The 24,738-nt window shown below is 41.1% G+C and overlaps 1 protein-coding gene and 2 pseudogenes across 26 annotated transcripts in view; 1 reads left to right on the top strand and 2 right to left on the bottom strand.

The window, feature by feature from the left end:
• LOC102119037 (arf-GAP with GTPase, ANK repeat and PH domain-containing protein 10-like) overlaps positions 1–9,899 on the bottom strand; it is a 33,504-nt pseudogene extending 23,605 nt beyond the window's left edge.
• A 5,422-nt stretch (positions 9,900–15,321) lies between these two features.
• Positions 15,322–16,590, bottom strand: LOC141407671 (ribosome biogenesis protein BMS1 homolog; annotated as a pseudogene).
• A 1,402-nt stretch (positions 16,591–17,992) lies between these two features.
• Positions 17,993–24,738, top strand: part of LOC102120061 (glutamate dehydrogenase 1, mitochondrial-like) — a 516,922-nt gene continuing 510,176 nt past the window's right edge. For 6 of the 26 annotated variants that reach the window (XR_012417676.1, XR_012417675.1, XR_012417683.1 and 3 more), the window contains exons 1-7: positions 18,576–19,348; positions 20,670–21,010; positions 21,123–21,349; positions 22,553–22,690; positions 22,779–22,916; positions 23,354–23,431; positions 24,263–24,386. Coding sequence is in view for 10 of the 26 variants with exons in the window: in XM_074001563.1 (XP_073857664.1) it covers positions 21,296–21,349; positions 22,553–22,690; positions 22,779–22,916; positions 23,354–23,431; positions 24,263–24,386 (532 nt within the window). In the remaining 16 variants the exon portion in view is untranslated. Of the gene's footprint in view, positions 19,349–20,669; positions 21,011–21,122; positions 21,350–22,552; positions 22,691–22,778; positions 22,917–23,353; positions 23,432–23,706; positions 23,769–24,262; positions 24,387–24,738 lie in introns of those variants that run through there. The other 20 variants (XR_012417689.1, XR_012417692.1, XM_074001565.1 and 17 more) reach the window with 10 other exon arrangements.

Raw genomic sequence — 24,738 nt, 5'->3', positions numbered from 1 at the left:
ATTAAATTATAAAATGAACCTTTGGTTTACAGGTAAGAAACATTTTATGACAGGAGATCAGGGTTGCACAGTGTATTATGTGAATGTTGTGACTTATTGGTTTCATCTTGGATATCATAACTTGACATTTTGTAAAAGTGATTTTTCACAGGAATTTTTTCAGATGCCCTATAAAGTCCTGTCCCATCAGAAGTGAGTAATAATCTTCCATATTCTTGAAATAGCTTAATGGCATCTTCTACAGTCTTCCATTGTTTAGTTTAGGTAAAGCTGGGAATCATTTTTGGGTATCATCTCATCCAACTTCTTTACCCATCCCCATCATAAGTCAGGAAGGTCTTGGATATTTTCTGCTCTAGCAATTAATTCATCATTAATCCTGGAGTTATTTGCTATTACAGTCATTTGTCCTACTTCACTTCCCGTAAGCATGACCCATTTGCCACCATTAACTCCTAAACCATATTGAATTTCTACATCTGACTTTGTGAGCAAAAGTTCTATGTATATCCTGTAATTCTTGCCTAGTATGAAACTTACTTTCAGTAGAGATTGTATGTCTGCACTCATGCACCTATGTAACTTGCACCGTTACCGCTGGTCGGGCTTTCCAGGGGTCATGATAACCTCCTGGGTTCTCTGGGAGAGGGACATATTCTTCAGGATGACGTTGTAATATTTTGTTAGCTAAAATCGTCTATCTAAATGGATAGTTCCTAATGTCTTGAGTAATAAGGTGGGTACTTTTTATTTTTCTTCGCTCTTCGAGTTGATGTGACCAATTCCTGAGGTCGGGTAATCAGGCCAGTATCACACTGGTCTTTGCCAGAACTTTTTGCCTAATACATTTCTCTACTGCTTTCTACAGATCACTGGATGTTAATATGGGTTCTGGAATCCAATTTTAAAAAATGTCTTGTGAATGACTTGCAACATGGTCATTTAATTTTCAAATATAATTTGCAAGTGAAATGTGTAGGACTCCCATAAGGCACAATGACCTGGATCCTGGGTATGATCCCCTCCAAAGAGGCAAATAGTGAATTCAGCAAGCTCACTCATGTCTGCTTACACCAGTCACTTCTGAACTGCTCAATGGCAGGCAGGGGGAATGACCTCTAATTGGCAGATGCCTACTCGCTATGACCCTGGATTGGACATATAGTTACCTTGAGTCAGGCCAGTCCTGTGTCCTTGGACTGTTCCTTGGAGATACACTCATTAGTGACTGTTAACGTACCTGAGTTATTAGGTGCCTGTAGACTATGCCCAGTGATATGTGCATTACGTACAAAGGCTCTCTAGCTGTGCTGACACTGACTGAAGTTGTGAGGTTTCACAACGACATGTCAGCCAAATACATATGTTCAGATTTACCATTTGTCAAGAGGTCTTCACACTATTAATTATGCAATTATCATTCTACACACAGGCAGTAATAAAGCGAGTAAAAAACCACAGCCATGGCCCGGGAGACCAATGTACCTCCAGAAGAGTCCAGTGGGTCCAGAAGCCCTTTGCATGCTGGTCAGAGGCTCCTTTTGGGCAGCAGACAACAGGTCTGGAGAAGTCCTTAGAGTTCTCATGGACAAAGCTTCTGAAGGCATCTTAGACAAGATCTTGTCTTTGCTGGTTTTATGATCCTCTGCAGATGGATCTATTCTCATTATCTCAGCCACCTTTCACTTCCTATCAGTTCATTCCAAGTCTCTCATGATCCCAGGCAGCAGTAGTTGTTATCACGTGAGTACGTTCATATATGTTTATCTCTTTGGGGATGGGGGGACAACTTCACTGTGGACTTCATTCTACTGGAGATAAGTGACCCCATTTTAAGTCAACAAGATCACAAATTAATATCACCTATTGTCAGGGAAGACAATAGCTACCACCTGGGGTTGAAAGCAGATAACTCCATTCATTCTGCCAACATTCTGTCTTGATTATGGCGCCAGTTGCTGCAAGGGACTTCCTTTTCACCACTTGTTTTTCACAAGGTTTGAGTTTGAACTGCTAACATTCTACTGATTTCTGGGTGAAGGGACTCACTGCACCATCCTAGCCTGTCACAGCACTTGCCCCAGTACTTCCACTTTAAGAGTTTTCCACCTTGTCCAGAACTACAGTCCATTAATTCCCTCATTTTCTCTCTTAAGAGAATAAACAGGCTGGGCGCGGTGGCTCACAACTGTAATCCCAGCACCTTGGGAGGCCAAGGCGGGTGGATCATTTGAAGTCAGGAGTTCGAGACCAGCTTCACCTACATACTGAAACCTCATCTTTACTAAAAAAAAAAAAAACACACAAAAATTAGCCAGGTGTGGTGGCAGGCAACTGTAATCCCAGCTACTCGGGAGGCTAAGACAGGAGAATCGCTTGAACCTGGGAGGCGGAGGTTGCAGTGAGCCAAGACTGTGCCACAGCACTCCAGCCTGGGCGACAGAGCGAGACTCCCTCTCAAAAAAAATAAATAAATAAATAAATAAATAAATAAATATTCCTGCATTCTGAGAAGGTATAATCATCAACACATTTTTGAGCACAACTATGCACACATGCACTTCCGCATTCACAAGCCATGCTGCATGCACACACTGATGCCCCTAGATTTCTTTTTTGAAGAGATGGTGTCTTGGTGTGTCACCCGGGCTGGATAGCAGTGTTAGGATCACAGCTCACTGCAGCCTCAAACTCCTGGGTTCAAGTGATCCTCCTACCTCAGGCTCCTGAGTAGCCTGAACTACAGGAATGAGCCACCATTCCCCACCAATGTTTTCATTTTTTTGTAGAGATGAAATCTTGCTATGTTGCCCAGGATGGTCTTGAACTCCTGGCCTCACGGAATCCTCCTGCCTTGCTCTCCCAACATGCTGAAATTACAGGTATGAACCATTGTGCCCAGTCACCAGATTCTTTATTAAGAAGAAAATTTGTTTGCTGACATGTAGACAATGAATTCATAAATAATAGGTCGCAAATTACCAATTAACAAGTCAATATAAACGAGTTGAGTAAACACACAAAAATGACAGTATAAATTAATAAACAGTTTATGACTTCAAGTTTCTTTTTTTCTTTAAAATGTAGTTCTGACAGAGACTACTACTTGTCCATTCCATGGAACAGTCAGAGGTGGCTGAAATGTCAGAGGTACACTTATTAACACCTTGCTGCTTTCTGTGTAGCTTCCTCTCAGTACTTCACCAGTTGGGATTGACTCACCTCTCTGGCTGGGTTCGGGAGCTAGACAGGAACACACAGAACTGGGAATCCAAAGTCATCTCTGACACTAAAAGCAATGAAAACATAAATAACCAAACATATTATCAAGAAATGAACAAGGGATCGACATTAAGTACAGCAAGAAGAGAAGAAAGCATTTAATCGGCCAGGCTTTCATTCTGACAAAATAATTTACCACATGCATGTCTCTATCTGACATGTGTGAACAGAAAAAGAAGAGGTAACAATAGAGTAGAGGATTCCTCTTCCAATTGTCTCTGATCTATCCAACCTTTGTTACAGGTCAGAGAGTTCTCCAATTTATTAATAAACAACAGAGATAATGTGGCAACCAGGACACAGAGACATACTGAGAGTACTGCTCAGTTCTCTGCCTAGGCCTGATTCTGCTGATTCCTGACAATGAGCGCTGTGAAATTTAGAGGCAGATCAATACACACACACACAAACACACAAAAGAGATACTTCATGGGCAAGAAGCACCAAAGATATAAAACAAAATGTCTGAAAGACCATAAAACAACTTCTGATGAAATACTGTTTGCATTTTGCAGAAGTAAAATGTTCACCACCAAATCTACAATTAGCTTAAAAATTACAATAAGTACAGTACTTTTGGATCCCACCTCCAATTCATACCTTATCAACATGTAATAATCACACTGCATCTACAACAAATCTGGATGGACTTTTTATGCTGAATACAACTTGTACAGTAAGAAGGAAATTTTTTGAAATACTGAGAATACAACACTTGTATGCCATGCTCTACTTCACAAGTCAAAAGAAAAAATCATTTCTATTTTTAAAATGTATTGAAATGAAATACAGAGAAGTATATTCTAATACCAGTTAACATTAAGAGAATATATCTCTAAACCAAAGATCCTGGATCTTCTAGAAAGACAAAATAAACCTGTATATATTTGGGTAAGAAAAAAAATTAAGAGATCAAGAAAGGAGAGAGCATGTTAGCACAGAATCATCTCCCAAAATGGCTTTCTGATGCATTTGACCAGTTTTCAAGTCCATTTGTTTTTCCTCCTTTGGCAATAACAGCCTGTATTACCAAGGAAACGCAAAATAATTCAATTTGTACATTAATCAACTCATCTGGAAATGGCAATATAGTCAATGAAAATACAAAGAAACAAAAAATGTCAAGGAATTGTTTAAGATGTTTAAGATGACATAGAATAGGGAAAAAATAATCTGATAAACACCAGAAGAGTTAATAAGCAAACTCAGGCATGGTTCCTTAACACCACACTTCAAAAGAACTTAGAGGAATAACCCTTTAAAAAAAATCTAATTTTAGAAAAAAATTGCTTAAATGGGAAGTTAGTGTTTCGTAGATCTTTTAGAAAGGTGATTAATTTCTAAGCTAAAAACACATGATCCTTAACAGAAATGGTTGAGTCCAGGCCCAAGGCAGAAAGAGGGCAAACATGAGCCTGGATCCTCTTGTTCTGTCAGAAAGTAAGAAATGCTCAAAGACTAACAGAGACAGTTGAGAAGACACAGGAGACAGGCTGAAGGCTCCCGTGGCCAAATCTGGGACAGTATAGGCATTAGAAAGAACAATGACAGTGATGGAAAATAACCCATGGAATAAAACGCAATTGCATTAGTCAGCAGTGATATGAAAATAAAGGGAAGAACTGAAAGCTCTTTGCTAAAAATTCCAGGTAACAAATGTAGAAGGAATGACAGAGGAAGAACATCCATTTTAAGTCACCAGTGCCATAACTGATAGAGAAGATCATAAGGAGGCTAAAATCACTGGATGAAAGAAAACTGTATGAAGCTTTTTAACATAGCACAATAGATAAAAATATGAAAACATAAATTAGAAAAAACTAAAAATCATACCATAAGAGATGGATAAGTTAGAATATAGGAATAATAGGCCAGGCATAGTGGCCCACATCTGTAATCCCAGGATTTTGGGAGGCCAAGGCGGGAGGACTGCTTGAGCACAGGAATTCGAGACCAGCCTGAGCAACATAGTGAGAACTCGTCCCTAGAACAAAACAAAAAATTTAGCTGGGAGTGGTGGTGCACTCCTGTAGTCCCAGGTACTTGCGGGGCCGAAGCAGGAGGATCACTTGAGCCTGGGAGTTCAAGGCTGCAGTGAGCCAAGATCATGCCACTGTACTCCAGCCTGGGAGACAAAGTGAGACCTTATCTCAAAACAAAAACAAAAACAAACCACAATAACAAAAAAACACTGGTAACAACAAAATCATGACTACATAAAGACTGTATAGAAAACAAAATGCTCAGAATATAGAAATAAAATTATGTATTTTACCTGTAACTATATTAGAAGAGAATATTCTTGTAGACAAGGATGACTAGAAGGATATTCAAAAATGAAAATAGCTAATAACACTCGTTATATCAGGCACTGTGGTAGGTAGTTTATGCACATTGTAACAAATTACATACTAGATTATCTCAAAATTTTCAGATAAATTTTACTGGGAGTCATAAACCAATACAACAAAACCAATGTTTTGCAAACATCCATTAAGCATAAAGGTATACAAATTCTTAATCCAGGCTGAAAAGTAATTCACATAAGCCATACATCAGTGGAAACTTACCCATGGGAGATAATACAACATAATCTAAATAAAACTTTCAGAGACAAGGCATGCGGCTTCTGGACAGCCACAAACTCCCTGATTCTGCTCTATTGTTTTCGCCACCAAAAGAAAGCCAAGTGAACTCAGGTCTCTTAAAACACAAAAAAGTAACCTATGGAAGATGGCGTGGTATTTGAGGAATATTTGGGGTCTGTTGAAAAACGCACCCTGTATTTTATTTCAAGAAAATACTCCCTTGTAATGTCAGGTAAGTGAAGAGCCCTCAGAGACACATGCACACACAAAGAAAAACAAAACAACATAGAATGAATCCCACCAAAATGTGTTATGATGGCAGAATTATGGGTGACATAATCTTCTGTAATATATCTTTTTATTAAAAATAGAAAAAAGGCAGACATCCCCTTGATTATCTATAGCCTCTGACCCATGTGGCTTGGAATCAGAAAACAGCGTCACCCGACAGGAAGCCACCTTGGCATCAATGGTGGAGATGGTGGAGATGAGACTCCGGACCAGCTCATGGGTGGGTTCCACCTCGTCCTGTCAAGACCACCAAGAAAGGGCACGTGAGGAAAGCACAAAGATCTTGGAGAGACAGTTTCACCCAGTTTCTCAAAATTATCTTACACACATTTCCTGAGAACATTTCTTTTTTTTTTTTTTTTTTTTTTTTGACACGGAGTCTTGCTCTGTGCCCCAGGCTGGAGTGCAGTGGCGTGATCTCGGCTCACTGCAAGCTCCGCTCCCCCGGGTTCACGCCATTCTCCTGCCTCAGCCTCCCGAGTAGCTGGGACTACAGGCGCCTGCCACCTCGCCCGGCTAATTTTTCTTGTATTTTTAGTAGAGACGGGGTTTCACCGTGTTAGCCAGGATGGTCTCGATCTCCTGACCTCATGATCCGCCCGTCTCGGCCTCCCAAAGTGCTGGGATTACAGGCTTGAGCCACCGCGCCCGGCCGAGAACATTTCTTAATGACACAAAAACCAGAGCAGAAAATCCTTATAGCAAAGCTTGAAATGGATCCCCATCTCCATTAAACTTTGCCAAAGCTCAGTGAGTATATAACCTGATAACCTAAACACCTAGCTAGAAAAACCTCAGTTCCAGTGCTACAACAATGCTAGCTTTTCTAACATTTTAAAATAACCCTGCTTTTAACCCAATAAAGTTCAACTACAGAACTAAGAAATAAATACTGGAAATCCACTTTAAAGTACAGAATGAGGAGACCATTGTGAATGAGAAAAAGAAAAAGACCAATGAGAGCTGGCAAGCACACTGGTTTTGTAGAAACGGAGATAAGCCGTGCAGGTGCCACACAGGCAGCAGGGCCCGCGCCGCCGGGGCCACGGATCAACGAGGCATGCAGGACAGGACGCTTCTGCTTGGTATAATGAAAAAAAGGTATTCTTTTTATTCTACATATTTACAGTATGCATTTGGGCCTTTATTATAAGTACAAGAGAACAATCGTCAATAAATAAAAGCTGACTACATTATCTTTTTTTCTTTAAACAGTAGACTTGGAAAGAATAATGAGAGTTCAGAGCGATGACCCCCATCTCACCAATGCCTGAAAACCGCGGCTGCCACCAAGGTCAACATAGACAGCGTGTTTGTCATACAGCACTCGCCCAACTCCAGAAAGAGGCACATAAACCAGCTGCTCCTTCTCATTTAAACAGCGCTTCTTTCGTTGTTCAGGAAGAGCACAAGGGTCTGGGAGGAAACTGACGTCATGCATGGCAAAATCTTCTATTCTACCCCGGGAAGACAGGACCCAAAAAGCCAGCTTCAGCTGACAGGAAGTCAGTAAGTATCTACTGTTGACTGGGGGATTAAAAACGATGCACAGTCCAAGGGTTTAACCCATGACCCAAAAGAAGGGCATCATGCCACACGGGAACAGTGTACTTCTAGCTACAAGAGGTCAGAGAAGAGGGGATTCGATAACACCTTTGCAGGCCTACACATAGCTGGCTTACTTTTAAAACTTCCAGCAAGGCCATCTTCCCTTGTTGGGTCATTTTTCAGTTTTCCTGAGAAATGAAACCATCCCAAGAATCCTATGTGTAATTCTAGTATGTTCTATAACAAGAGAATACCTGGCATGTGAAGCTGGCTTTTATTTTTCAAGTGTGCTCCTCTTACATAACCATAAAGTGACACCTGCCGGTCACATTTGATGTTTGTTCAGATATCCTCTGGGTTTGTCAAATCTTCCATCCTAGAAAAATAAACTCAATCATACAGTAGAAATATTTCTATACCTCCTTTCATGTGTCAATGACTCATCATACTCTTGTTCACTAAGCACGTTGTTTAGAAAACTAGACAATGCAGAAATAAGGAAGCACCGTTCACCATCCAGCAGAGGACAAGGGGCAGGCACACAACTGTGTCTCTAGGCTGAAAGTGACATTCATTCTGGAAGACACCAGACAGGGAGATGACGTCTACCTGGGGTTGGGGAAGAGTGAAGAACATATTAAGAAAATCCGTTTCTGGAAGAGGGTGAGCCTCTGCTCTGGAATTTTTACTGTGGCTTGGATTCTGGCAGGTGGAAAAAGGGTATTCCAGGCTGAGAAAACCACAGCACAAAGAAGAGCACAAAGGAAGGAAACTGAAGGCACACATGAAGGACTCAAGCACCCGGGCACGAAGGCAGCATCACTGAAAACTGAGGATGAACGCAGGATGGGGCCACATCCTGTAGCCTTAAATGCTTTCAAGTCCTCCCATTGTCCTAAACATCTCATAGTTAATTTACTCCCAAAGGCACAGCATCCTTGAGCAATGATATTAGACATTTTCCATCAACTATACTTCTACCCCCACTATTCAAACAGGCACAAAATAAATCCTATCACTATTCTTTTTCTAGCCTTTTTAGCTTTGAAATATATGGCCCAGGAAGAAAAAGTTTACAGCCACTTTTTACCTGTCTGCCAGGACATAAGGGTGAGAAGTTTGCCATGTGAGAGGCCTACACTTCATAACTGTAATAAAATGGCCCAGATTGTGGATTTCTTGGTTTTGATATTCTCCATGCACCATTCCAGAAAGGCAGAACAGTTGGCACCCTAAACATTAAAGGAAAATTAAAAATTAAATTTCAATTAAATTCTCATCAATACTGCAACAAAATAAAAGCTCTAAAAAAGAAGCAATCCTAAGAAGGGAGATTTCCAGCAAAGCCACTGTCCTCAGGCTTCCAGAGCCTTGCTGGCTTCTTTCAGGACTTATTAGAACCCCACAGAGGCAGACTGCTCTGCAGCCGAGCAGGGGCATCCATCTAAGTATGGTGAGGAGAGGGAGGTGAGGCCTCTGAGCACAGAAACGGTTCTGTGGCCGATGGACCAGAGCAGTATGGAAAGGAAGGGGCAGTGCCTGGTCCTGCAACTGGGAGAAACTTCTGATGTACTCTATTATAAAGTCCCGACCCCAAAACACCTAGACACTACCTGGTGCTACAGGTACAGAGACAAATGAAATATACCAAGAGGCCCAGAATAAGCACCCTCTTGAGGGAAACCTTCCAGAGACTGGGAACACAAACACAATGGGAATTCAGGAGGCAAATCCTAGAGACGTTTAGTAACGTCTCTTCAGTCTTTTTGTTTGTTTGAAATGGAGTCTCACTCTGTCACTCAGGCTGGAGTGCAGTGGTGCAGTCTCAACTCACTCCACCTTCTGCCTCCCAGCTTTAAGCAATTCTCACGTCTCAGCCTCCCCAGTAGCTGGAATTACAGGCGCGTGCCACCACACCCGACTAATTTTTGCATTTTCAGTAGAGATGGGGTTTGGCCATATTGCCCTGAGCTCCAAACTCCTGGCCTCAAGTGATCGCCCGAGTCTGCCTCCCCAAGTGCTGGGATTACAGGCATGAGCCACTGTGCCCGGCCTCTTCAGTCTATTTTAAAAGGATTATACTGTTAGTTCCTACCCGGTAAACTTCTGTCCAGAAGCTGTGTTTTAATCACTTCTTTGTCTTCTTCAGTTGCTTATTATGCTTGAAGGAGTCGAGGTGGGTGAGAACTCCCATAATTTTAGGAAAGCCATGTACTTGACAGATGTTTAGAAACTCAAAGGTTTCCATTTCAAACCCAAAGCTGGCATCTATAAGCATCAGTACCTACAAACAGAACACATCATTTCTCAAAGAAATTACCAAAACAGACCACCTACACTAGGGGTTGGCAACTGGCCACGGGCCAAATCCACCCATTACCTGTGTTTGTAACTACAGTTTTATTGGAACACAGCCACATTAATTCATTTACATATTGTCTATGGCTGCCTGGGCACTACAACTGCAGAGCTAAGTAGCTGCAAAAGACATGATCCACAAAGCCGAAAATATTTACTATCTGGCCCTCGACAGAAAAGTCCCACTGCAGACTAAATCTAATGACTACACAGGCATCCCCCAGAGAAACCACCACCCTCTGACTTGCTCTAAAAGGCAACCATAAGACAATGCCCACTAGGCTATAAACTTTCATTTTAAGAATTCTAATGCATGAGAAGTAACTCAGAAAAGGCTGGGTCTAACCTGGTCCTTACCTAAGAAATCCTAATTTAAAGAAATGAAGTTTTCTGTAATGTACTTTTAAGCCAAATAACAGGTCTCTGACATCCAAAGAATGGGAAGAAAGTGATAATCAATGAAATATATTAAATATATACAGAAAACCAACCTCTTCTTTCAATCTCTTCACAGAAAAAAAAAAAATCTGTTTTTTTGCTGAGAAGTATGCAGTGGAAACCTCTATCTTGTATGTTAATTTGTATAACTCAAGTACTCAGAATTTTTTTTAAATAGCTATCAGTTTAGGATTAAGTCAAAAAACAGTAAGATTATGATGAATGGTAGTCTATAAGAAAATACAAGCAGATAAGGCCAATTTTTTTTGTTTCTTTTTTTGAGACGGAGTCTTGCTCTGTTACCCAGGCTGGAGTGCAGTGGCGCGATCTTGGCTCACTGCAAGCTCTGCCCCCCGTATTCATGCCATTCTCCTGCCTCAGCCTCCCGAGTAGCTGGAACTACAGGCACCCACCACCACGCCCGGCTTTTTTGCATTTTTTTAGTAGAGATGGGGTTTCCCAGTGTTCGCCAGGATGGTCTTGATCTCCTGACCTTGAGATCTGCCCACCTTGGCCTCCTAAAGTGCTGGGATTACAGGCGTGAGCCACCGCACCCGGCCAAGACCAGTTTTTAAAATTTAAGACACTTCAAAGACACAAAATAATTTCAGAATTCATTCCTGGAAACTTCTACTTTTAATATTAAAGATAGTTGTTTTTATCTTTCCATGAATAACTAAAAATAACACAAAATGGAAATAGAAATGCCCATCTTTGATTAAACTAGGAAACATTCAAAACCCGAAACCACAGAATATATGAAGTTGGGCTTGCAGGAAAGCACAACTGCCACTGCAGACCGAGGCAGCAAGCAGAGCTCTCCAGCAACACTGGACCAGCTCGAAGAACAGATGGAAAATCCTCACACCACATCTGATGTCAGAGTGCCAAGGGGCAAGCAGCTGGTTGTAGGGTCAGGAAGAACAGGGAGGAAACAGTCCCTCAGCTGCCAATCTTTGTCATCTAAGCCAGTGTTACTCCCCTAATCCACACACGCACGTACACACCCAAATCCACGTACTGTGTGTGCCTTTGCCGTAGTCAGGAGTCTCTGACAACCCAGAGCAGAGCAATCAACATAAGTTAGGCTAAATAAATTATGGTGCATCCATAGAATGGAATATTATATTAAAAAGGAAGAGGCGGAGCTACAGTACTTACTGATTATATACCTCCAAGATATATTACAGGAAAAAAGCAAAGCATAGAAGAGTGTGTAAAATAAGCTACCATTTGTGTTTTTAAAGGGTGGCATGTGTGTTTATATGCATCTGGAAGGATACTGCTCTGCAGGGCCCTGAGAGACCAGCGGTTAGGGTAAGGAAAGAGAAAACGCACATTGTGTGTACCCTGCATTAGTTAGAGTGCTTTACCAAATGTGTGTGCTCCTTTTGAAAATCTGAAAAAGATTTACATAGGCATCTCCCTCAGTGATGGTTAAGAGGCTGGGAAGGGGACCAGGGAGGGAGGGACAAAGAGGGAAAGGTTAACAGGTACAAAAATATAGTTAGATAGAATAAATTCTAGCGTCCAATAGCACACTAGGGTGACTATAATTTATTATATAATTCAGAATAACTAAAAGAATGAAATTAAAATGCTTCTAACACAAAGAAATTATAAATGTTTGAAGTGATGGATATCCAAATTACCCTGATTTGATCATCACACATTGTATGCTTGTATCAAAATACTACATGTACCCCATAAATATGTACAACTATTATGCATCCCTAATAACTAAAAATAAAAAAAAGTAAAGGCATCTCTTAACATGTATGTCTTTAAAATTAGAAACTTGCTACATTTTAAATGAAAGAGAAACAAATAACTTCTATGAACTATTTCAATCATTTCAAGTATACAAGATTTAGTAATCTTTATACAACTTTACATTAATAACACTAATTTTTACTAATAGTAGCAAAACATTTGAATGTTACTTAGTTTTCCGACATTACAATGGAACAACTTTAAAAATCTGTATTACTTTTTCCTTTATATTTTAGGAGTCTTCCTGGGTCAAAGTATAAAATCTGTAGCTCTAGAAAAAACTAAATAAAAATGAAAAAAACCAAGGTATCTGTCACCCCACACTTACTAATCAATATGGCTTATTTTTTTGCTTTTTTTGCTTTTTTTTTTTTTTCTGAGACAGAATTTCATTCTTGTTGCCCAGGTTGGAGTGCAATGGCACAATCTCGGCTCACCACAACCTCCGCCTACCAGGTTGAAGCGATTCTCCTGCCTCAACCTCCTAAGTAACTAGGATTCTAGGGATGCACCACCTCACCCGGCTAATTTTGTACTTTTAGTACACATGGGGTTTCTGCATGTTGGTCAGGCTGGTCTTGAACTCCTGACCTCAGGTGATCCGCCCACTTCCTCCTCCCAAAGTGCTGGGACTACAGGCATGAGCCACTTCATCTGGCGTTTTTTGTTGTTGTTGTTGTTGTTAATTTGTATTTTATTTTTCTAATTTAAAAGATAGTTAATAGAGTATCAGGAATAGTGAACATTATCATTTCCATAAATGCAAGAGTGTGTACATTTTCCACACACTGAGTACTATCTAAATTTTCTATTGATAAACTCTGACCACTTCTTCAGGCAATTCATGTACTTACTTTAGCGTTATCATTAAGGATGAAGGTTCTAGAACCATCAAGAACAAGGGTCCCATCTTCACACAAGTTACTTAACTGCTGGGAGACTCTATTTCATCTTATGTAAACTACAGATAATACCTACTCACCTCAAGGGTGTATCAAGGGTTTATGTAAGCTAAATTTGAAGAAAGCAGTTAGCATAGTGCCAGGAAGGGTCCAAGAAGAAATGGTACTTACTATGATATATTTGTATGTATATATGTATGCATGTTAATGAGCTCTTATTAGCTGTGTTCACTAAAGGTTTTCTCCATCCTGTGATTTGCTTTTAGATTTTGGAATACATTTCATTGTGCACATTCCATTTGTATTATTAATATAATAACATTTATTACTATTATTATTATCATCATCAATTCAGTCACATCTACTGTATCCCTGATGATGACCATGATTCCTTTAATAATCATAAAACTCTCTTCCCTTCATCACAGGGTAAATAACCTATCACAACGCTGTAAGTCTCCATCAGCACCCCAGGCTGCCCCTGCTGACTAACCACATCTGCTGCTTTAGCCAGATCAACCATCACGTTAATGTCATACCCACATTCAATAATGGCGAGTCTGTGCTTTTTACCTATTACTGAAAAGATGAAATTTTTACTTTAAAAAGACCCTGAAAAAACTAACCGTCAACTCTAATTTTCATTTTTAAATTGCATCCAGTAAAACACCATGTACATTTAAAGGAGTGTACCAGAAGTTCATTTTTATGGGCAAAAATTGGTAAAATAAAATAAATTCCATCGTATTTTTCTTGCTGTGTTCTAAATTTAAGTAACATCAAAAGTCTACCCAGATGAATAAAAGTGCTCGAACATGGAAAATTCTGACTGGACAGGCTCCATGATAACCACGATCCTGCTGTTCAGCTGCAGGACCATGTCTTCACCTCTATCAAACTTCCCGTATTCCCACTATCGCTAAAAACATCCTCAAACATAATGCAACAGAATATTCATAACGATAATCATTTCTAAATTCAGGTAATAAGAAAATGGTCAAGAAAATAGGGGCTGGGTACAGTGGCTTACGCCTTTGTTCCAGCACCTTGGGAGGCCAAGGCAGGTGGATCCCTTAAGTCCAGGAGTTTTGAGACAAGCTTGGGCCACATGGGGAAACCCCATCTGTACAAAACCAAAAAAGATAGGAAAAAAAAGAAAAATTAGACAGGTGTGGTAGCATACATTACTCAGGAGGCTATGGTAGGAGGATTGCTTGAGCCTGGGAGGTTGAGGCTGCAGTGAGCTGTAATCACACCACTGCATTCTAGCCTGTGCCACAGAGTAAGACTCTGTCTAAAAAAAAGGAAAAGAAAGTATGGATGCTCCAAAGATAAAAAAAAGTCTCGGCCGGGCGCGGTGGCTCAAGCCTGTAATCCCAGCACTTTGGGAGGCCGAGACGGGCGGATCACGAGGCCAGGAGATCGAGAGACGATCCCGGCTAACACGGTGAAACCCCGTCTCTACTAAAAAATACAAAAAAACTAGCTGGGCGAGGTGGCGGGCGCCTGTAGTCCCAGCTACTCGGGAGGCTGAGGCAGGAGAACGGCGTAAACCTGGGAGGTGGAGCTTGCAGTGAGCTGAGATCCAGCCACTGCACTCCAGCCTGGGTGACAGAGCAAGACTCCATCTCAAAAAAAAAAAAAAAAAAAGTCTCAATCCAACTATGTTACTGCAATAACAAGAGATTTCAGAGTGTGCATTGCCATTCTACCACTGGAAGTTTGTTTTACTTCCCTCAAACTTGGAAAGGTCACCATCTCCCAAAGCAAATTCTCCTAAGAAAAAGAGAAAACAAGCACTTCTACCAGCATGTGGCTTCATAAGGGCAAGCATGTGCACCTGGCACATAGGAGATATGTGCTATGTGGTAAATACATACGTGTTAAATGATGTGTTCACAGTACCAGGCCTGCTAGGCCCTTCCAAGGAACATGCTTGGCAAAGCCATAGAGCAGTCAGGATAAGATACGTATTACATCCTTATCTCTGGGAACGTACCCTTTTCTGAAGTTACAGCTAACTTAGTAAAAGTATAAGAGACATAACATGATATGACAATATTTAACATGCCCCATTCAAGAAAACAACAAACACACGCATGTCCCTCAGATGACAACAGTCACGCCAACTCTGTGTCTGCGGCAGCATCTTCTACCTGACATGATCGTCACAGGGCTTCTGATCTCGGTAAACTTCTACTGGGTGAAGTTCCAAATGAGGCATTATATCAAAGTGCTCTTTCCAACTTTGGAGGCCCTATCACCACTGCCACTATTGGTGGGGGCTCTAGTGGAGTTTGATCAACCACTGGAATATGATGCTTTTTTGTCTTCAAATCCTGAGTCCTATTCATCAAAGAAAAAAAAAAAAAGTAAACTCATTCTCAAAATAGAGTAAAAGGTATCAACCTTATAAATAGACTTTTTTTGGTATACTTACAGATATGAGTACTTTAGTATATTTTATAGAGCACAACAGACAATATATAAATATAATTAACTTGTCAATTATTAACTTTTGACCCCCATCCAAATCATTACTGTTCAATAAAGATGTAACAAGATGACTTCAATAATATAGAGATGAAAATTAAATACTCCTTAAATCTGACTGTTTTAGGAGTGATTTTAATCGTTTTTTAAAAACCAAAAGGTAAATACCGAGGCAGTGCATCATAACAGATAAGAGCAGAGGCTCTGGAGTTAAATTTGGCTCTCCTACTTACTGGTTATATGATTGGAGGTAACGTGTTTTCTTGACCTCAGTTTTCTTGTCCATAAAATGAGGGCAGGAATGATTCCTACTCTGGTAAGGCTGCTGGAAGGATTTAGTTGAATAATATTTAAAATCCACTGCTAAGAATATCACAAGGACTCACTAAATAAAGCTATGTTAGTATTACATATTGTAATTTTTGTATTTTATATTACAACTTTGTAAAAGTTGGAGGGAAAAAGCACACTTATCATCACTGTAGAAACAGTTTAAAGTTTAGAAGAAACAAATTCTATAAATTCTTGTATCTTGGGCAAGAAACACCAACCAGTGTACAGATGCTGGAGGCAAGGCAGCTTCTATGGGAAGGCTTCTCATGTTTTAGTAAAAGCCACACACCACGCATCTGCATGTCCTTTGGAGCTGGACTAGACTTGTGACTCCAAATGTCACCGGTGAGAGGCTCCTACTATTTAAAAAGAATCAATGGAAGAACCATCAGGCTATAGCTAAACATACCTGTGAAAGGATCGAGCCATCCGCACAGCAGACTGAACTGCAAAAGCTTTGGGATTTCTCTTCCAGGCATCTTCTTCGTCTCCTAGCTGGAGATCCTGCAGATGCCGCTTCTTTTTCTTTGCAGCTTTGGGTCCATTGTTTTTCTTTCTGTGTTTCCCTGGTCCTTAGTTTCCATAGTGGCTACTTACCAATAACAAGTAACTGTAACCTACAAGGAAGAAGGTTGGGGTAAGGAGGTGGGAGAAGCATTTTACAATCCAGTCAATACACAGGGGAAAACATTAAATTTCATTTATTTCTTTATGAAGAGATGTATTTGTTCACTGAACAAGGGTAGGAACTGCTTAACCATCCCCAATTTCATTTCTCTCTGTTATGCTATAAATTAGATGAGTTACCTCTGCTAACGTTACATTTTATGGTTAAGTTACTTTTTATTCATCTTAAGTGTCAACATCAGCACTATCTATTTCTGCAAGGATGGAAATATTCTATATCTGTACTTTTCAGCTATTCAGCCTTCAGCTACATGTGGTTACTTAAAACATACTTAGAGAAACTGAAAAAATGAATTTTTAATTAATTTCATTCTAACTCTAAATAGTCACATGTGGCTACCATACTGGACAGCTCATACCTAGATATCAACCAGACGAATGAAGTGGTTTCCTAACTTAAACTAAAACTTAAATTTTAATAAAAAATTTAAAACCTTTTTTTGAACTTCCAATATGATCACAGTATTACTTTTAGTACCTGTCGACTCTGTAAAACTCCTAAATTACAGCTCATCTACATACATTTGAAAAATAGTAGTATCTGGGCCGGGCGCGGTGGCTCAAGCCTGTAATCCCAGCACTTTGGGAGGCCGAGACAGGCGGATCACGAGATCAGGAGATTGAGACCATCCTGGCTAACACGGTGAAACCCCGTCTCTATTAAAAAATACAAAAAACTAGCCGGGCGAGGTGGCGGGCGCCTGTAGTCCCAGCTACTCGGGAGGCTGAGGCAGGAGAATGGCGTGAACCTGGGAGGCGGAGCTTGCAGTGAGCTGAGATCCGGCCACTGCACTCCAGCCTGGGCAACAGAGCGAGACTCTGTCTCAAAAAAAAAAAAAAAAAAAGAAAAATAGTAGTATCTGTATGTATGAGATATGACTGGTTCTAGATGATGCCTGGAGACCCCATGGACTTACAGAGACCCTTCCAGTGATTTCTGAGGTACCAGGGAATCTGTGGCCAATAAATTGGTAATCACTGAATTAGTGAGTTTTTTAAGGATATGGGGCTGCATAAAATCTGACAGCTCAATTGAAAAAAGGCGGAGCAGAGTGCCATTTCATTCAATTAAGGTCCTGTATTAATTCATTTAATAAACGTTTGTGTCTCTGATGTGCTAGCCACTGGGCCAGTAAATGGATATAGCTATGATCTGACTGGCAGAGAAAATCCAAACTAGTGTCTTCCGTGCCATGCAATGAGGGCTACATTGCAAGGCTGCACAGGGTGCTACTGGAGCATAGAGGTGAGTCAGAGACTTCCCACAGACACACACAAGAGCGGAAATAGAAAGTCTTTATACATCACCATATTGTCAAGGAACACCGGCCAGGAGTTAGGAGGGCTGGGAACTAGGAACGCTTTGAAACTGAATAGCTGTGTGATTTCAGAGATCATGTTGCTTCTCTATTTTAGTTCCGAACTTGTACTAATATTTCTCTCCCTTTTGCTCTTGGTGGGAAAAGCACAATTTGCGGTCAATAGATTCGGCTCAGGTCTAACTCGCCTACCGGCACCACGTCGCCAGGAAACGACGTCTCCAGGACATCTTCCCTCCCAGTCCGGGCTCTCTGCAGGGATTCATCCCGTCACTCTCCCAACGACCCCCGGGGCACACCTCCAGCAGATGCTAAATATGCTGCTCCTCCGGAGCAAAGATGAGCCGGAGGACCGGGGGAGGACCTTCCCAAGCGCAGGACCCCCGATCTTCCCAGTGCCCCAGGGCCAGGGACCCCACCGCCGCCTGCCCCAGAGCCAGGGACCCCACCGCCGCCTACCCCAGCCCACCGCCGCCTATCCTGGTCCGCCGCACCACCGAACCTGCTCACGACTACGACTTCGCAGGTCCGCTTGGACACCGCCGGAAACGGAAATTCACAGTGGCCCCGACTCGGTGGAGGGAAACAAGAAGACAGAAAAGAGAGACCGGCGCCTGGAGGACGTTCAGGGGAGAGCTGGAGGAAAGACCCCCCCAACAGCTGAGTGCGGGCGCCGGCGCCGTCTGCGCAGTGCGTTGCGCCGCGACCGCGTCCCTGCTGATTCCGCCACACCCTGCTCTCGGAATCCGCTGTCTCAACTCCCGCGGTAGCACTCCCTAGTTGCGTACACCGAGCTCGCCCGAGTCCTCGCTGAAGGGTAGGGCAGCTGTGCGACCTGGCTCGGGTTACTTGGTGCCGTGCAAAAAGCCAGAAGGAGACTCATTTAGCATTGAGCTCTGAGTGTGGTCTCCTGTTCTTTTTTTTTTTTTTTTTGAGACGGAGTCTCACTGGATCACCCAGGCTGGACTGCAGTGGCGCTATTTCGGCTCACCACAACCTCTGCCTCCCGGGTTCAAGAGATTCTCCTGCCTCAGGCTCCCAAGTAGCTGGGATTACAGGCGCCTGTCATTAGCCCGGCTAATTTTTTTGTATTTTTAGTAGAGTTGGGATTTCACCATGTTGGCCAGGCTGGTCTCAGGTGATCCACCCTTCTCGACCTTCCAAAGCGCTGGGATTACAAGCGTGAGTCACCGCGCCCAGCCGGTCTCTTGTTCTGTTTAAGCAAGACACTACATTGAGTAGTGCAAAGCAGTGGACATTATGTTGTTTGTAGCTCATTCTCAGTGCTAACAGCAAGAGAAAGTCTTGTGAAGCACGGCCCCCTTGAACTATACTGGTACGCAATTTTTCTTCTTTAAGTGATAAGCAATCTAAAATCAAGGCCTACGGGAAGGACGCAATTGTTTTTGTTACTCATTTCTAAATGTGAACTGGAACGTGCCGCCCCTTTTCTCCTAGCCCCACCTAGAAGTGCAGTGTTGGTGGGAGATTGTATTCTTCTCTGGGCTTTCAGGACCATTACATATGCTGGGGGAGCCTGGCAGTTGGCGCCAGGCCTGACCCAGACAGTATTTCCTTCAGCGCCAGTATTTGCATTCTCACTGTTGAAAAGCATTTGGCACTCAGTTTCCATTTCTGTATTCATAAGTGTTAATTACTCATGAAAGCAAATTGTGGGAAAACTAATTTTATAAATCACTTTACTAGATTGCGTTTTCCTTCCTTGCTTTCATCCTTTTTGTTGGTAATTATACAAATAATATAATTCTAAGTTCTCTGTGTAAAAATATTTAAACAATACAGATAAAGAACAGATCACTTTTTAATTCAGCCAGCTGGAACGTTAGGGATATGTTGGGAGTTAGGGGTTTGGTGTGAAGTAAGGCATTTTATTTTGTTTACATGGATAGCAAATTGCTTCAACAAGTTTATTGACTATTTCATACTTTTGCCACTGACTTAAAATTTTATATGGATTTTCATTTTGTATTGATTGCCTGTATAAAATAAGACTGTAGTTTCTCCTGCTCCACTGGTGAGTTTACTCTGCAGTGTTCCGGTGGCCAGTTTATAGTATATTTGATGCCTTCAAAGGGAAACCCTCCTGAGCCCTATTCTTCTTTTTTTTAATTACACCTGTTTCTGAACAAGAATATATGCACATCTTCAGTTGAAAAAGGACAGAAAGATGGGTGGTGAAGACTGCTAACCCCATCTCCACTTTGCAGAGCTAACCACTGCTACCGAAGATACTCTACTCACACAGAAGCAGAGACTCTCATCCACACATACCTTTCTAAAAATACTTCATTAAATAGTTTCATTAGTCTACTCTTAGATGAACTTGGATATCATGTTATATTAAGTATCAAGTTATATTAAAAACTTCCTTTTTAAATAGTGGCAGAAGACAACGGTGAGTCTTCCCATCCAAGAAAATTGTAAAGCCTCTTCCTGTCTCAAGCTCTGTTTTGGTGACATGCTCGAGTCTTATAGTAGATTTTAAGACACTCGTGAATGAGATGTGTATGTGCCTTGATTTAGTAGAGCTTAAATACTTGTTGAAGGAATGATAGCTTTAGGCTGAACTAGCTCTACTTTTGTGATGTTATTTGTACTTACTTGATGTTCAATCCCTACACTGTTTTTTCCGTCAGAAAATATAGTCTACTTTGCCGAGCATGGTGCCTCATGCCTGTAATCCCAGCACTTTGGGAGGCCGAGGTGGGTGGATCACCTGAGGTTGGGAGTTCGAGACCAGCCTGAGCAACATGGAGAAACCCTGTCTCTACTAAAACTGCAAAATTAGCCGGGCGTGGTGGCACATGCCTGCAATCCCAGCTACTCGGGAGGCTGAAGCAGAAGAATTGCTTGAACCTGGGAGGCAGAGGTTGCGGTGAGCCAAGATCACGCCATTGCACTCCAGCCTGGGCAACAAGAGTGAAACTCTGTCTCGAAAAAAAAAAAAAAAAGAAAATATAGTCTTTTTTCTGAAAAAGTGAGTGTTGTCCCTAATGGTTAAAGTGTACCTTTAATACATTCATACACACTCCTAATTAGCATTAAATGAGAATGTGCTTTGACTTTAATTCATTATATTTGTTCAACAGAGAAATTGGACTTGACATTTCATTCTTTCAATTACTCCCTCTTAGAGGATATTAATGGACACGCCTGTGTTACTGGTAAACCCATCAGCCAAGGGGGAATCGATGGACGCATCTCTGCTACTGGCTGTGGCGTCTTCCATGGGATTGAAAACTTCATCAATGAAGCTTCTTACATGAGCATTTTAGGAATGACACCAGGGTTTGGAGATAAAATATTTGTTGTTAAGGTAAAAAAAAAAAAAGTTTCTTTAATAAGTGATAGACATTAAGTATAGTTTTTAATGTTTTTAGAATTGTAATTTTAAAATTCAGTTATCTCGCATCTCTTAAATTTAGAATGGTGGTTTCCATAGTAATGGATCTTTTGTTTTTTGAACCTTGCTATGATTCATGTAACTAGAACTGATTTAAGTATCTCTCAAGTAGATGTGAAACTATTACGAACTATCACCAAATTCAACCAAAATATTGGTCAGTATTCAAACTTGAAATTGTATCTAGAAGGGCAAGTCTCTTAACATAACTCTCTAAGTTTTGTAAGTATATAGAAAGGTTTACACATTGACCCAAATTTGTTTGATGTGTTAACATGTATTTTACTTAGGAGAATCTTAATTAAGTTGAAATAATTTTACAACAGAAGTTGTAGCTGGGCATGGTGGCTCATGCCTGTAATCCCAGCATTTTGGGAGGCCAAGGCGAGTGGATCACTTGAGGCCAGGCGTTCGAGACCAGCCTGGCCAACATGGTAAAATGCCATCTCTACTAAAAATAGAAAAATTAGCTAGGCATGATGGTGGCGCCTGTAATCCCAGCTACTTGGGAGGCTAAGGCAAGAGAATCACTTGAACCCGGGAGACAGAGGCTACAGTGAGCCGAAATTGTGCCATTGCACTCCAGCCTGGGCTGGACATCACACCTGACTAATTTTTGTATTTTTTTTTTTTTTTTTTTTTTTGAGACGGAGTCTGGCTCTGCATCCCAGGCTGGAGTGCAGTGGCCGGATCTCGGCTCACTGCAAGCTCCGCCTCCCGGGTTTACGCCATTCTCCTGCCTCAGCCTCCCGAGTAGCTGGGACTACAGGTGCCAGCCACCACGCCCGGCTAGTTTTTTGTATTTTTTAATAGAGACGGGGTTTCACTGTGTTGGCTGTGGCTGGTCTCGAACGCCTGATCTCAAGTGGTTCACCTGCGTCAGCCTCCTAAAGTGCTGGAATTACAAGTGTGAGCCACCATGCCCAATCATCACATTCTTAAACAGATAATTTTATTATTGAAGAGAAACCAGTTAGTACATTGTTTCTTTTGGCAAAAGAATTTTGAGAATTGCTTCTAAATGAACTGAGTGTGGATTTACATTGGTCAAAATATGACTCTTGCTGTCTATATCAGGACTTTAATTTTTGTGTCATGGATAATTGTTCTTCACAGGGATTTGGTAATGTGGGCCTACACTCTATGAGATATTTACATTGTTTTGGTGCTAAATGTGTTGCTGTTGGTGAGTCTGATGGGAGTATATGGAATCCAGATGGTATTGACCCAAAGGAACTGGAAGACTTCAAATTGGTATTAATACATTTTTATGGCATAGACACTAAATATAAACATTTAAACTCTGGTGCAGCTATTAATTGTGATTTTCAATCAATGGCAGCAACATGGGTCCATTCTGGGCTTCCCCAAAGCAAAGCCCTATGAAGGAAGCATCTTGGAGGCCGACTGTGACATACTGATCCCAGCTGCCAGTGAGAAGCAGTTGACCAAATCCAACTCATCCAGAGTCAAAGCCAAGGTGACAACATTATAGAAACCGGAACTAACATTTTCAATGTGAATGACGTCGGGGGGTCATAGAAGAATCTGATTGAGTTTTCTCTTTCTTTTTAGCAGCTTCATTGGCATATATTGTACATACCATACAGTTCTCCCATTTAAAGTAAATAATTTAATGGCTTTTAGCTTCCTGCACAGAGTTGTGCAACGATTAGCAAAAAAAACGCATCTGCCTGACACTCCTGTAAAAAAAAAAAAAAACCTAGATAAATAGAAAAGTAAAAGGTAGTTTTATACACTTTGCAGAGCAAAATAACTTCTATTAATTTAATTTTAACTGAAACTGTGCTTCTCCCCACATATGAACACATGTTCATTTATGCATATCTCTTGCCCTCAGTGGAGGGGATTTGACAGTGTTGTTGGCATTTTTCTATGTTCCTGACTCTCTTGCAGATTATTGCTGAAGGTGCCAATGGGCCAACAACTCCAGAAGCAGACAAGATCTTCCTGGAGAGAAACATGGTTATTCCAGTGGGTCATCTATATTTATTAGGCTTTATATGTATTTAGTAATTGTCTTTTGCAAGGAATTTGGAGGAAGAGAGGAATTATTAGTCTCCTAAGCTCTAGTGAATTCATCTTTATTTCACTTTTGAGAAAATATAGTAGAAGCATGGTTAATACTAAGCCTGTCACTTTTCACCATGATCTAAACATTTATTCCAATTTCACGGTCTTTACTGAATGTCTTTAACCTTCTAAGAGTCTGGTTATAGAAATGTGTGCTGTGTTAGAAACACTATAAGTGCCCCTTCCGGCTTTACTCAGAAAACGAATATGAGGCACACATGCTCAGGTTTTTTAGCAGGTAAGCATGAGTCTACAGCAAAAAGTTATTAGAAATTAGTGTGGGCTTGGAATGCATTTTAAAGAACCCCCTTTGCTGAAAGTGCTTAACACATTTAATGTAACTGAAATGGGCTACCCTTAGGTAATAGGAGAAAGAATCCTGTCTTCTGAGAGGCTCTGTGGACGGTCCAATCCAATTGGTTGGTGGGCAAGCCATTTAGTCTGAGAACTTCTGGTAGAGAAGAGGCTCTAACCAAAGATTATTAACATTCATTGATTAATAAGCCAAAAAATGATCTTTTTTTCCCTAAATAGAAAAAGCGTTAGATGGAATTGGGCGGGGTGGGGAGGAGTGTTAAATTAAGTGTGAAATTCCTGATACTAGCTAAAATATATTTGTGATATTTAAAGTTCAGTCTACCTTGGTATTGAAATTAAGGTCTTAGGTTCATTTTAAGCTTTTGCTAAAACCATCGTCTTCTAATTTCTTTGGTGTCTTATTTTTGTGTCTAGGATCTCTACCTGAATGCTGGAGGAGTGACAGTATCTTACTTTGAGTGGCTGAAGAATCTAAATCATGTCAGCTATGGCCGTTTGACCTTCAAATATGAAAGGGATTCTAACTACCACTTGCTCAGTGAGTGTCGATAATCTTGTTCACCAAAACCCATCTTCTGAGCCAGCTAAAAGACTGTAAAAAGGTCCACTTAAGAGAACTTATCCCTTTGGGAAAGAATTGAGTCTTAGAGAAGAAAATAATATTTTGTCTCATGAAACTTAGACCAAAAATGCACAATGTCTTTCTGGATATTAACTCTCCCATATACTTATATCCAGATTTTTATTCTGTGATGTAATGTTTGCAGAATATAATCTACAAATTAATTTTTTTTTCCTTTTTTGAGACAGAGTCTCACTCTGTCGTCCAGGCTGGAGTGCAGTGGTGCGAACTCAGCTTACTGCAGCCTCTGCCTCCCAGGTTCAAGCAA

This window comes from Macaca fascicularis, chromosome 9 (assembly GCF_037993035.2).
Source record: "Macaca fascicularis isolate 582-1 chromosome 9, T2T-MFA8v1.1".
Taxonomy (NCBI): domain Eukaryota; kingdom Metazoa; phylum Chordata; class Mammalia; order Primates; family Cercopithecidae; genus Macaca; species Macaca fascicularis.
Note: the sequence above shows the minus strand (reverse complement) of the source record. Positions and strands in the feature narration are given on the sequence as shown.